Here is a 14,830-nt window from a genome sequence, read left to right as displayed (position 1 = left end):
ACTATGATTGGGAAGAAACCTAAATTCAGAGGCACTCAGAATTGCAAATCAGGAGTCCAAGAAGGTTATAAAGTATGGGAATGAACTGCAGGAACATGAGCCTGACAAGGTCATGCAGTGTGAGTTTAGGCAAAATTTGAATATGCTGGTGTTTTAATGCTTTTTTTCTGGCCCGATTGTGGAACAATTTTCTGGAACCTGCATATCCTGTCAACAGGTAGAGTCAGTATTGTGATCAACTATAACATTATAAAGATCCCACTAGATCACTGACAGATATAGAATTCTTAATGAGTTAAAATGCTCTAATCCAGCTGAACTGATTTTACCCAAAGCAGTTAAGTGTGTCAAAGTTGTGTTCGGCTGCTTTGATGCAAGTAAGTTAATACAAAACGGGAGGCTTCCGGCCTGTCATCTCAAGTGAATTATATTTGGGTTCAAGAAGTGTAAAAAATGCATTCTAATGTTTGTGTTCCTTTTTATGCAGATACCGGAGCTTAAAGCACTTTAATTATGATGTCTGCCAAAGCTGCTTTTTTTCTGGTCGGACAGCAAAAGGTCATAAAATGCATTACCCGATGGTGGAATACTGCACCCCGGTACGTGGTGAGCTGTAAGCATAGAAAGCAACCTCAGAAAAAGGCTTCAGAATATTTTATTTCCTTTATCTTTCTGGATATTCTGCTAATTTAAACCCAGCCTAATTGGTAATTCTCTGTGAAACCTGTGACAATGTTTTAGTCTTTTAATAAAGAATTTAAAAGTGCAATCATCGAGGTTAATTAATGTGCTGAGGCTCCCAGCGAGCTGTAACATTGTTCCCTTGAAGTGTTGGCTGTAATGTCCAATAGCCAATAGTTTTCAAAGGCATTTCATTGGCTATAAATTTATATATAGGAAATGCTAAGGCTGGGAAAGGTTTCAAACAAACTGCTGAGTTCCTCCAGCATTTTGTGTGTGCGGCTTGGATTTCTAGCATCTGCAGCTTTTCTTCTGCTTTAAATAACCTGTTCCAGGTTGACAGTCCACTGTCGTCTCCAAACTTTTTCACTGCAACAAGGAATATGATTTTTTGCAATGTGTTCATTATTTTATCTGAGAATGCCATTTGAAATCCTCTTTGGATGGGATTGGCAAAATTTGCATAGCACAACAAAATAAAATCATCCTCTGCCATTAACCGTGTGTGACATTATTGTCATTTTCATCTTTATTGAGAAAACTGTTGAACTAATGTAAGGACCAAAATCCAATTATTTTCTTATAATGAAGTCCTCATTGCACTTGTAAAATGAATTTTGGAGCCACGTATTTCCCCTTCATCCACAGATTCACAAAATTTCCATCATGTTCATTGCAAATTGACTACACTGAAAAACATTCCTTAGAATTTCTTTTTTAGGATAAAGAAGGTTGGATCAGCGTGATTTACTGTGTAGATAGCTTTTCTGGTTTCATGCAGTTGAGTTGTGATGTGTTGTGTCAACATGTTTAAAATATAAAATGGGGAATACTTACGAAAAGATTTAAACATTCTTGAGATAATGTCCTTTCACTTGAGACTTCTTTATATTGAGTTTGACATATTGGAGCATGTTTCTTGCCTTACTTTTGTTCCTATGAATTGCTGTGGAGTGTGAAAGCAACTGTTTGGGAAATTGAAGATGTACTTTAGCTGAAAGTCTTTAGAGTGTGAAGATTAATGGAGTTTGTGTTTTCATTCCTTCAATGTAATTCGAATAGTGTTCTTCAATTATGGAGCCATTTCCAGTGGCAGCTATTTTATTTCTTTTTTGATAACCTCTAGAGTTAAACGTGGCTGGTTGCTCAAGAGGTTGAAAACAAATAAATCAGAAATGTCAAACTTATTTTATATTGTGAGTTTGATCAACATCCTGAGCACTTAGCATATTCCAAGTTCAGCAAAAGTGATTGAGGCAAACTGGAGTAAAAATCAGTATACATTTTGTTGCATTTTTGCCCACCAATTTTTGCACTTGAGATCTTGTATCTAATCTATGTAGGTCCAAAATAATTTCCATAGTATTTGCTGCTGCGCTTACCAACCTCATTTGTGACACCCAAAATCAGCACTGCGTCAATTTAAAAATACAAGGATGAGCGGTGTTTGGTAGCTGTAGTTCAGATGCACCACTTGAGTTTTGAGGAAGTTCTTTCTGTGTTACTTCAGAGGGGCACAGAGCATGGCAGTTTTTGAAAAAAAATACGGGGTCGTAGCATGGTACTGGGAGTGTTGCAGCTGCCTCACTGTTCCACTGCCCTTGTATCAATTCTGCCAGCGCGTGCTCTATTTGTGTTTGTAGCATTATTCTTTTGACCAAGTGAGTTTCCTTTGGGTGCTGTGCTTTCCTTTCACCTCCCAAAGATTGGTAGATTAATTTACTTTGGAAGAGGAGGATGGGAGGAGATTGAAGATGGTGTAAGTGAGCAGGAATGCTCGTTTACAGGGTTACAGGGAAAGAAATGGGATTGCTGTGAGAGCTGGCATTGCCTCAGTGGGCTGAATGGCCTTTTCTGGAGTAAGGACCTGAAGCTGAGCTGAATGACCTCTCCCATCAGTTGTCCACCACTCAACACTTCCAGTCCGCACTTGGACCTCCTGCATTTAACTGCCAGTCACTGGTGGGTTTTGGTGTGCAGCTTGTCAAAAATTCTCCTTCATAGAAATGGTTTGATGACACTAATGCGTGCCAGATTTTGATAGAATTTATTTTTGGAGCTGTGTGCAGCTTAGAATTTACGTAAAGACATGGACACATCCATGGTAATAGTAAGGCAATACAAAGCTATCGTAATCCCCATAGCCTGCCACAGCTTGAACTTTCCCATTCATTTCCGTGTCAGTAACTAAGACAGGTATCAGTTAATTTCGTTGAAGATTTTAAGTATTTCTGGAATTAAAAGCCTTTAAATACCAGCGCTATTTCAAAAAACTGAGCTTTGTTTTATTTAATTGTGTCACATGGTTTATTTCCAGCTATCTTTGAATATTATATTGTATTTATGAATGTCACAGAAGTTAATTAATATTTTCAAAGAAATATGATTGATTCCCTGCTGCTTTATTGATAGCTGATGTTTTCTGAGAGGCACACTCTATACCATTTAAGAGGAGGAATCAAAAAAAATTAGCAAATGCTGTGGTCAAACACAATTAGTTTCATTGGGAGCTGCTCCCACTCATGATGTGACACAAATCCTTGTTCCCAATCTGAAGGAGTTAATGTGGACTGCGTCACTACATTGTCCCATCCTTGCCCTGGCTTTCACTTACAGCCCCATCTCCTAAGCCCACTGTTGTTTCTTTCTCCCTGCCCTATGGCTGATATTTAGAAGCCCTCAATCCAAGCTTCCTTTCTTTTGTCCTGCCAAGCCAACACTATACCTGTCGTCATTTTAGGTAATTTTCCTCAGTCTGTGTCTCTTGACCTTCCTTCCGTTTACCTCCTATTTCAGACCGCGCTCTCTTGTTCTCCTTTATTTGTACCCAACTCTCCTACACCATGTCCTCCTCTCTGTCTCTCTACCATGCCACGCTCGTGTGTTGACTCTGCATCAGGACTGTGCCTGATACAGTCACTCAATCCTGATGCAGTGTCTCCACTAGAAACATGTCCAGTTGCCTCCACATGTGCTCTCACTTAGTTCAAATAGCATTGTTTTTTCTTGTTCCTTACTCTTTGTCACCTGCCTGTTTTTTTCCTCTTCAATTCCTGGTATAAATGGTCAAAAAATTGTAACCAACTCATGATGGCACATTTAATTTGTTGTGAATATAACTCCTGCCTAATAATGTACTGCAGCATCACACTTAGCATAGATCACTTCAGTGACAGGGTTGTCTCCTTCATTATTCACTCTGTAGTGGGAAAAATACAAAGGATTAACTCTTTACTTCTTTACTAAACTCTGGTCATTCAGTTTCATTGCATGATTCTCATTTGAAGGTGAAGGCCAGGTAATGTAATTCTAAATTTAATTGACTGTTCTATTTCAGACAACTTCAGGAGAAGATGTCCGAGATTTTGCGAAGGTTTTAAAGAACAAGTTCCGAACAAAGAGGTACTTTGCAAAACATCCCCGAATGGGATATCTGCCAGTGCAGACAGTTCTGGAAGGGGATAACTTGGAAACGTAAGTGGAGCACGTTTTACTCCAAAATGCTGCAGCGTTATGTGGTGAATATTGCAGGGCCTGCTGTTTACACCAGGCAAAGTAAATGAACAGACACCCCTGCACACCTGAATTTCTTCAATCATATAAGCATTTATTGTGGATCAAAACAAAAACAAACTGATGTTGACATTGTTAGGGATAAATTATTTGCCATTAGAATCAATGGAGAAGTTATTCGTGTTAAGTTTTCAATTACATTTGAATGTCAAAGTTCCCATGGCTAACTTAAGTTTGATCAAATTTGGATACTTGCCAGATTTTGTCTCGTTTACTCTGCACCACTGCCTATTTGCCTTTTGTTATGTCCATAAAGACATCCCTCAGTCATGAAGTTCAAATAAATTTATTATCAAAGAAAATATATGTCATCAGATACAACCCTGAGATTCATTTTTTGTGGCTATTCACAGTAAATGCAAGAAACAATAGAATCCAAGAGAAACCAGACACAACAAGACAAACAACCAATGCGCAAAAGACAACAAACTGCAAATTTAGAGAGAAAAAAAAAACTTGTAAATAAATAAGCAATAAGTATCAGGAACATGAGATGGAGTCCATGAAAGTGAGTCCAAATGTTGTGGGAATATTTCAGTGAAGGGGGCAGGTGAAGTTGAATGAAGTTATCCTCTCTGGTTCAAGAACCTGATGGTTGAGTGGTAATAACTGTTCCTGAACCTGCTGGTGTGAATCCTGAGCTTCCTATACCACCTTCCTGATGGCAACAGTGAGAAGAGAACATGGTCTGGATAGAGGGAGTCCCCGATGGTGGATGCTGCTTTCCTGCGACAGCACTCTTTGTAGGTGTGCTTAATGGTGGGAGAGCCTTACTCGTGTTGGATTGGGTTGTATCCACTACTTTTTGTAGGCTTTTCTGTTCACTGGCATTGGTGTTTCCATACCAGGCCACGATGCAACCAGAGAGTATACTGTCCTCCACGCATCTATAGAAGTTTGCCAAAGTTGTAGATCTCGTGCCAAATCTTCACAAACTTATAAGAAAATAGAGGCATTGCAGTGCCTTTGTAATGGCACTTAGATGCTGGACCTAGGTCAGATCCTCTGAAGTAGTAACACCGAGGAATTTAAAGTTGCTGACCCTCCTCACGTCTGATCCCCCGATGAGGACTGGCTCATGGACCTCCAGTTTCCTCCCCTTGTAGTCAATAATCAGCTCCTTGGTCTTGCTGACATTGAGTAAAAAGTTATTCTTGTGGCACCATTCAGCCAGATTTTCAGTCTCTCTTCTATATGATGATTGTTCACCACCTTTGATTCGGCTAACAGCAGTGGTGTCATTAGCAAACTTAAATATGGCATTGCAGCTGTGCTTAGCCCCGTACTCATAAGTATGAAGAAAGTCAAGCGGGGGTCTAATCACACAGCCTTGTGGTGCACTGTGCTGATGGTGATTGTGGTGGAGATGTTGCCAATCCAAACTGACAGGGGTCTGCAAATAAGGAAATAGCGGATCCAGTTGCAGAAGGGGGAATTAAGGCCTAGGTATTGAAGCTTATTGATTAGTTTTGAGCAGATGTTAGTATTGAATGCTGAGCTGTAGTCAGTGAAGAGCATCTGATGTACGCATCTTCATTGTTCAGATGTTCCAGAGTTGAGCGAAGAGGCAATGAAATGGCATCTGCTGTTGACCTGTTGTGACAAATTGGAATGGATCCATGTCTCCTCTTAGGCAGGAATTAATATGTTTCTTCACAGCACTTCAGTTAATATAAGTGCTACTGGATGATAGTCGTTGAGACAGGCTAGGATGTTTCTTTTGGGCATGGCTATAATTGAAGCCTGTTTGATGTAGATGGGTACCTCAGACTGGCGAATTGAGAGTTTTAAGATATCAGTGAGTACTCCAGCCAGTTGCTCTGCACAGGTCTTCAGTACTTGTCCAAGTTCCCTGTCTGGACCAGATGCTTTCTCCGGCTTCACCTCCCTGAAGGATGCTCTCACTTCAGCCTCAGATTGAAATCACAGGGTCCTCAGAGGCTGTGGGAGTTTGTGAAGGTACCTCCATGGTTTGCTGGTCAAAGTGAGCATAAAAGGCATTGAGCTCATCTGGGAGTGAAACCTTTTTGTCACGTATTCAAGCATCCTTCTTTGATTCAGGTTTGATATAGAATTGCCACTTTGCATGTGTGGTCGCTTTCTGGAGGTCGCACCTGGACCGCTTGTATTTAACTTGGTCACCAGACCTAAACACCAGTGATCTGGCCTTCAGCAGATTGTGGATCTCTTGATTCATCCGGGGCTTCTGATTAGGGAAGATTCTTAAGCTTTTGGGAGCACACTCGTCCACGAATGACTTTATAAAGTCAGTGACAGCCATTAAGTGTTCGTTCAGATCCTTTGATAAGCTGTTGAATGTGGTCTAGTCTACTGACTCGAAGCAGTCCTGTCTTTGCCTCTCATGAGCGCCTCTTTGTTGTCCTTATGTATAGAACCTTGCTCTTTACCCTCTGCTTGTATGCAGGAAAGAGGAGGACAACCAGATGATCAGATTTCCCCAAAATTTAGTCAGGGATGAAACTGTAGGTATTCCTCCTTAAGGCAAGGTGTCAGTCATAATTTATTAATCCCGGGGGAAATTGGTTTTCGTTACAGTTGCTCCATAAATAATAAATAGTAATAGAGCCATAAATAGTTAAATAGTAATATGTAAATTATGCCAGTAAATTATGAAATAGTCCAGGACCAACCTATCGGCTCAGGGTGTCTGACCCTCCAAGGGAGGAGTTGTAAAGTTTGATGGCCGCAGACAGGAATAACTTCCTATGATGCTCAGTGCTACATCTCGGTGGAATGAGTCTCTGGCTGAGTGTACTCCTGTGCCCACCCAGTACATTATGTAGTGGATGGGAGACATTGACCAAGATGGCATGGAACTGAGACAGCATCCTCTTTTCAGACACCACCGTGAGAGAGTCCAGTTCCATCCCCACAACATCACTGGCCTTACGAATGAGTTTGGTCGAGTATGTTGGAACCCCTGGTGCCTCAGATGATATGTTGATGATAATTGGGCAGCGATTTCTTCAGGCAAGCTTGATAGAAGTCTCCAGCAATGATCTGAAAGGCATGGGGGTAGACTGTTCCTTGTTTAAATAGTAGCAGCTGAGCAAAACTACCCTACTAGATAGTTAAAGGACTTGCTCAGTTTCAGAATGTTGTGTGTTTTTTTCCTGATATTTGGATTGATTCATCTTAATTCACTAGCTGATTGAGATCAATGACATATTCCATTATTGTGCCTGTCTTGGTCTACTGTACGTAATTTCAAAATGGAGATGTGCAGCTACTATAAATTTGTAAAACAAAGTTTCCCATGGTATGAGGTTGAAATAGGAACTGTGTGTGTTTTCAGTCGTGTTTTTAAAGAAGATTTTGGGGGATTGCTTTAAAGTTAATGCTTAATTTTAGGAGTGAATTTCTTCTCAAGCCTAATGAAAAGATGGGTTGTTTCTATGCTGATAGAGACAACAATTTGCCAATTTCCTCTTAGAATACTCTCCGCTAAAAATATGAAGCACCCAAGACAAAGGAAATAGTATCTACAAAATCGTTGTGGCGGTTGTGGAGTATTGAGCTTTATCTCAACTTTGCACATTTTTAGAATAACTGCAGAGAAATCACAAAACATCCCTTCTCATTAAGGCTACAGACTAAGGAGATAATTTTGTTCCAGTGGAATGCCAGTGGAACTTTCCCATGATTTGCATTGTTTAGTGATTGAAGCACTCAGCTTGCTGGTTTAAAGTGCCATTAGCTTTGTTGACAGCCATCTCTCATTACAGTTATTGATTTATGCTGATTATATCAGGAATATGAATGTTCCTAATGCATTCTTTTGTTCACAGTTTTACCTCTGTGGCCTCATAATCTTAATTCTTATGTTCTTTAATATTGACTATTGATGTGCATGGCCAAATGTACGGTGGGAAGAGTTATTATTGTCACTTTCCCGTTCTATTCCCTATGGCAATAAGGCTATAACAGTGACCTGCCGCTTGATCAAGATGATAAGTTTAGCCGTGTGAGCAGCTGCAACAGCCACTTGCATTTTGGTGGTTTTCCTCTGAACTGAGGACTTTACAGAGGAGAGAAGGGGTCACAACAGGATACAGAGGTTTAAGGTGGAGACTGAAATGACAGAAATCCCAGTACTCACCCATTGCAATTCTACTTTCCATTCCCACTCCAACATGTCAGTCTGCGGCCTCCTCTACTGTTGTGATGGGGCCATAGTCAAGCTGGAGGAGTAACACCTTGTGTTCCTCCTGGGTAGCCTCCAACCTAATGGCATGAGCATTGATTTCTTGAACTCACAGTAGCTGCCCCACCCACTTCACCGTTCCCCATTCTTGTTTCCCTCTCTCACCTTATGTCCTTACCTGCCATTACATCCCTCTGGTGCTCCTCCTCCTTCCTTTTCTTCCATGGTCATCTATCCTCTCCTATCAGATTCCCCTTCATCCAGCCCTTTATCTCTTTCACCAATCAACTTCCCAGCTCTTTACTCCAGCCCCCCCTCCCAGTTTCATCTGTCACCTACCTCCTTGTACTTCTTCCTTCCTTCCCCCTACCTTCTTACTCTGAATTCTCATCTGTCTTTCCAGTCCTGTTGAAGGGTCTTGGCCTGAAACATCGACTGTTTACTCTTCCATAGATGCTGCCTGGCCTGCTGAGTTCCTCCTGCATTTTGTTTGTGTTGCTTGGATTTCCAGCATCCGCAGATTTTATTGTGTTTCTGAAAGTTGCAGAATCAGTTTCAGTGAATATTTTTTAAAAAAAATACATAATATGAAAGCTTTTCTGTTGGGAGCTGTGTGACTGAGTGAAGAATGAGCGAGCCCAAATCAATTACTTCCTTTTGAAAATTAGCCCTCCCCGACGAATTGTTTGACTACAAATAATGCACAATTAATTTGATTCAGCACATCATGGAAAGGTGTGTGGAAGTCTTATTCTCATCACAGTAACAAACAAATGCATGGTAGGATAGTATACAACTGATCCATTCATGTTGGAAGGACACAGATTGAATTCATGGTCTATTTGAGTAAGCTGACCTGGGGTAGAAACTTTGTCATGTTTGTTATTAAATTTGAAGTATATATATGTATTTCTCATGGAAAAATCAGAGAAGATTTTGATTATTCATTGCTGTCTTAAAATTCACTGGGGCGTGTGGATGTTTGGTGAGCACAGGATTGGACAAGGTGATATTTTCCAAATTTTCAAATCCCACTGCCTCTGGTTCCACAAAAGGAATGTTCACTTCAGCAAGATGATGAGCTTGAACCCTACATCAAGGAGAAAAGTGAAAAGTGTGGTGTAAATGTAAGTAAGTGAAACACCGAAAAATGTTAAGGTTTAAAATGTACACTGTAGAGGCATCCTGCAATTTAAGAACGGCTGTCAATTGTTACTGAAGATGTTTTGTGAACCTACCTGTGAAGAAGCCAACCTCAATTATGAAATTTGTCTCTGTTCTATTTCTATCTAAGAAATCAACTGCACTGGGGCTAATGGGATACAAAATGATACAGAGAATGGTAGGAGGTTAGAAGGTACTTCTGGAGATTATTAGCAACTGAGTGACATTCTTCTGTTGTTACAAAGGAGGCTGCAACCGGCTTATTCTGAGCAGCTGAGGGCTCTGGTGTGTCATACTGTAGTGAGGGGAAGCACAGTTGCACTGACAGTCCTTAAGGTAGGGTGATACCAGTTGCCACTCTGGAAAAATATATCCCCTAGTGGACTGTAAATGCCAAATTGTAATATGTGAATAATGACCAAGTGGGTTATGGTAGACCCTTTTTATTCTGGCCCCAAGCATTTTCTATTGTGCGATTATTTAATTTTTTATGTCCATTAGTTTGACCATGTACTTACTGTGTTTTTGTAGAGCCGAGTGCTTCCTTCACTGTATCCTGGGGGTTGGGAACAGATAGCAGCGAATGATGTTGCATTTGTAATGCTGTTATCATCTGCAGAATGTAAATGCCAGCAATCCTGCTGGGGTTATTACTGAGGGGCAGGAAATGACTCAGACAGGGTTTTACATGACAAGTTGGAGATAGTTTTGAAATTCAGCTCTGGAGACCACCAAGCAATGATGCTGCAGCTTTAACCCTTGAAATGTCACACCAGCTTCCCATAAGTGCCTCAAAGATAGTGCAGGTATATGTAACAGTTTGTCCTGCTTTTTGACTCTTTGTGAAATCTATAAGTTGGATCATACTCATATTGTGTCTTGCAAACTAAGTCCCATGATGCAGCATAATAGATGTATGCTAATCTGAGATAATTAAAGAAGACCATAAAATATAGGAGCCATCGAGTCTGCTCCGCCATTCAATCATGGGCTGATCCAATTCTTCCAGTCATCCCCACTCCCCTGCCTTCACCCCATACCCTTTGATGCCCTGGCTAATCAAGAACCTATCTATCCCTGCCTTAAATACACCCAATGACTTGGCTTCCACAGACGCTCGTGGCGACCAATTCCACAGATTTACCACCCTCTGACTAAAGTAGTTTCTCTTCATCTCAGTTCTAAATGGACGTTGTTCAATCCTAGAGTCGTGCTGTCTTGTCCTAGAATCCCCTACCATGGGAAGTAACTTTGCCATATCTTGTCTGTTCAGGCCTTTTAACATTCAGAATGTTTCTATGAGATCCCCCCTCATTCTCCTGAAGAGCTACCAGATGTTCCTCATACAGTAATCTTTTCATTCCTGGAATCATTCTTGTGAATCTTCTCTGAACCTTCTCCAATGTCAGTATATCCTTTCTAAAATAAGGAGCCCCAAACTTCAAACTATACTCCCAAGTGTGGTCCCACGAGTGTCTTATAGAGCCTCAACATCATATCCCTGCTCTTATATTCTATGCCTCCAGAAATGAATGCCAACTTTGCATTCACCTTCACAACCGATTCTGTCCCCATCTAAATAATAGTCTGCCCATTTATTTCTTCCACCAAAGTGCATGACCATACACGGCCATACATGACATTATCAGCACCCAATTGCCCACCGTTGAGAACATCTACCATAAACGCTACCTGGGCAGGGTGAAAAGTATTATCAAGGATGCATCTCACCCTAACCATGGACTTTTTACTCTCCTTCCATCCGGTAGGGGCTACAGGAGCCTCCGCTCCCACACCAGGAGGCACAGGAAGAGCTTCTTCCCTGAGGCTGTGACCCTGCTGAACCTCACATCACAGCGCTAAGCAGTATTGCACCCATATTGTACTGTCTCAGTACTTTTATATTTGTGTGCTGTAGCACTTACTTTTTATTCACAGTTATTTTGTAAATAACACTATTCTTTGCATTTCTGGTCAGATGCTAACTGCATTTCATTGGCTTTGTATCTGTACTTGGCACAATGACAATAAAGTTGAATCTAACCTAACCTTTCCAACATTGTATTTCATTTGCCACTTCTTTGCCCATTCCACTAAACTATCTAAGTCTTTCTGCAGGCTCTCTGGTTCCTCAACACTCTCCGCTCCTCCACCTATATTTGTATCATCAGCAAATTTAGCCACAAATCCATTTATACAGTAGTCCAAATCATGAACATACATCATAAAAAGCAGTGGTCCTAACACTGACCCCTGTGGAACTTCACTGGGAATCAGCAGGCAGCCAGAGTAGGATCTCTTTATTCCCATTCTCTGTTTTCTGCCAATCAGCCAATGTTCCACCCATGCTAGTAACTTCCCTGTAATTCCATGGGTTCTTATCTTGCTAAGCAGCCTCATGTGCGGCACCTTGTCAAAGGCCTTCTGAAAATACAAATACACCACGTCTACTGCATCTCCTTTGTCTACCCTGCTTGCAGTTTCCTCAAAAAATTGCAGTTGGTTAGTCAGGCAGGAGCTTCCTTTCAGGAAACCATGCTGGCTTTGGCCTATCTTGTCATGTGCCTCCAGGTACTCTGTAATCTCATCCCTAACAATCTATTCCAACAACTTCCCAACCACTGATGTCAGGCTAACAGGTCTATAGTTTCCTTTCTGCTGCCTCCCACCCTTCTTAAATAGCAGAGTAACATTTACAATTTTCCAGTCATCCGGTACAATGCTAGAATCTTATCGATTTGGAAGATCATTGTTAATGCCTCCGCAATCTCTCTAGCTACTTCCTTCAGAACTCGAGGGTGTATTCCATCAGGTCCAGGAGATTTATCCACCCTCAGACCATTAAGCTTCCTGAGCACCTTCTCAGTTGTAATTTTCACTGCACATATTTCACTTCCTTGGCACTCTTGAATATCCAATATACTGCAGATGTCTTCCACTGTGAAGACTGATGCAAAATACGCATTCAATTCCTCACCATCTCTGCGTCTCTCATTACAATATCTCCAGTGTCATTTTGTATTGGTCCTATATCTACCCTCGACTCTCTTTCACCCTTCATATACTTAAAAAAGCTTTTAGTATCTTCTTTGATATTAGTAGCCAGCTTCCTTTCATAATTTATCTTTTTCTTCCTAATGACCTTAGTTTCCTTCTGCAAGTTTTTAAAAGCTTCGCAATCCTCTATCTTCCCACTAGCTTTGGCTTCCTTGTATGCCCTCTCTTTTGCTTTTACTTTGGCTCTGACTTCACTTGTCAGCCACAGTAGTGTCTTTCTTCCCTTTGAAAATTTCTTCTTATTTGGAATATATCTGTCTTGCACTTCCCTCATTTTTTTTCAGTAACTCCAGGCATTGCTGCCCTGCTGTCCTTCCTGCAAATGTCCCTTTCCAGTCAATTTCAGCCAGTTCCCCTCTCATGCCGTTGTAATTTCCTTTATTCCACTGAAATACCGACACACAATCTGATATGAATAATTTTAAGTAAGGTTTTTATTTGTGGCTAATTATCCATTTATTATTACTTGGGTTAATGAATGTAAGGTTTATTGATCTTACTGTTTTACAAGTTCATTTTTAATTGTCATTTAACTATACTTAAATACCCATGAGCACAGCAAAGCCAAACAGCTTTCCTCTGGGACCACAACACAGTCCCAACAGATATAGCTCAAGGCACATACAAGAGAGCAGCAGAATAGGGTCACACAAAAATATTTGTGGTCCAATCCCCTGAGTCCAAGAAAGTTCCAGCAGTATGCAGTCAAACAAAATACAGCTTGCCTTCTGCGGAGCGAACACTGACTCCAGCGTGAATGCCACACTGCCTCGGGCACCTCAGCAGAACGGAGGGCTGCAAATTATCCACGCGTGCCTTGCGATCACAAGAAAAGCAACTAAGACAATCACTTGTTGTTAGACTGCGCAGTGCCTTCGTGCACTGACACCGCTCTGACACAGGCAGCAGCGTGGTCTGCAGCAAGTCCAGTGCCTTCAGTTTCTCTGGCAATGGGCAACTCGATGATGAGGTTGACCTCCAGTACTTCTAAGTTCTTAATGTCCAGCATGATCTTGCAATCATAGGTATATGTTTGAAAATAAGCAGTAACACCTTTGGTTCACTTGACCCCACAGAAACAGCTGTATCTGAGTGCGTCACCATCTAACCCTTGGCCTGTATAGTTTTGTGCTTCTGTTAGGCCTACTGTGACACCGTTCTTATGTGTTAAGAATCTAGTCAGAGCCTCATGACATAATGGAAATAATAATTATGTGCAAGCTGAATAAAATTCCGATAGTTGTGTCATTAAGACTAAGCTGATAAGTCAGGTGTGCGTGCAAATAGGCAACCTGTGGTGTTCATATGGCATTATCAATAGTTGGATCAGAAGTACAATGGGCTGCATTTATCCAGAAGTATTAACCCAGTATATCGACAGCGGAGGCTAAAATAGCACACATCAGCTCACACTCGTTGAACTAATTTCGTAACGCTTATAGTAACCTTTGATGCTTTTTGAAGAGGACTCGTGTTCTCAAACATCAATGGGTAACTAAGTGTGCTAGCGCAGTGTAATACAGAGCCTTGCAAACAAGGTGGTCCTCTCTCCTACCCTCCCCTCAGTTATAAGATTCATTGGTGGTGGTAGAAGCACACCAGTCAGTGATCATTCTCCCAGCTCAATAAAAGGGGAAGTACTCCGGGTCTCCATTTCTCCATAGTCCAACTGGGAAGTGTCAAATAAGGATGGAAGCAAACTTATTGCTGAATGGCCTGTTAGCTGGCAGTTTTTTGATTGGCAGATGAAGGATTGTTGCTTTCGGATTGCAGACCCCTTCCTTCCTTCCTTGCCCCCGGAGAATAGAACCCTATCCATAGTTGTTGCTTTCATGTGTGACAAGGAGTAAATTATGTCAGTGTAATACAGCTGCTCTCAATTTTGCATGTCTGAAATTTATTGATTTTCATATCATTGAAAGATCAATTTATTTTTTATTGTCACTGTTGCAGAAGATTTGCATGTCAGCATATACATAGTATACTGTTAATTTATATTGCTTCCATTGTCATCCACATTGCTGTTTTTTGCTGCCTTTTTCCTCCTTTTTTTATGCTTGATGCATTTCCTCTGAGTTTCAGCTGCCTCTTCATCTCCACATTTTTGTCTTGCAGTCCTGTTACTCTGATCAACTTCTGGCCAGTAGATTATGAGTGAGTACCGTCTGTACGCAACCGCATCCTGCTTTA

At 41.1% G+C, this 14,830-nt stretch overlaps 1 protein-coding gene across 17 annotated transcripts in view; it reads left to right on the top strand.

Annotated features, from left to right (window-relative positions):
* dmd (dystrophin) overlaps positions 1 to 14,830 on the top strand; it is a 1,961,093-nt gene that overhangs the window by 1,894,917 nt on the left and 51,346 nt on the right. For 13 of the 17 annotated variants that reach the window (XM_072260552.1, XM_072260554.1, XM_072260553.1 and 10 more), the window contains 3 exons: positions 488 to 599; positions 4,019 to 4,155; positions 14,756 to 14,794. In XM_072260552.1, the coding sequence (XP_072116653.1) occupies positions 488 to 599; positions 4,019 to 4,155; positions 14,756 to 14,794 (288 nt within the window). The remainder of the gene's footprint in view (positions 1 to 487; positions 600 to 4,018; positions 4,156 to 14,755; positions 14,795 to 14,830) is intronic. The other 4 variants (XM_072260560.1, XM_072260556.1, XM_072260565.1 and 1 more) reach the window with 1 other exon arrangement.

Source organism: Mobula birostris, chromosome 6, assembly GCF_030028105.1.
Source record: "Mobula birostris isolate sMobBir1 chromosome 6, sMobBir1.hap1, whole genome shotgun sequence".
Classification (NCBI taxonomy): domain Eukaryota; kingdom Metazoa; phylum Chordata; class Chondrichthyes; order Myliobatiformes; family Myliobatidae; genus Mobula; species Mobula birostris.
This window is presented reverse-complemented; position numbering and strand designations above follow the sequence as displayed.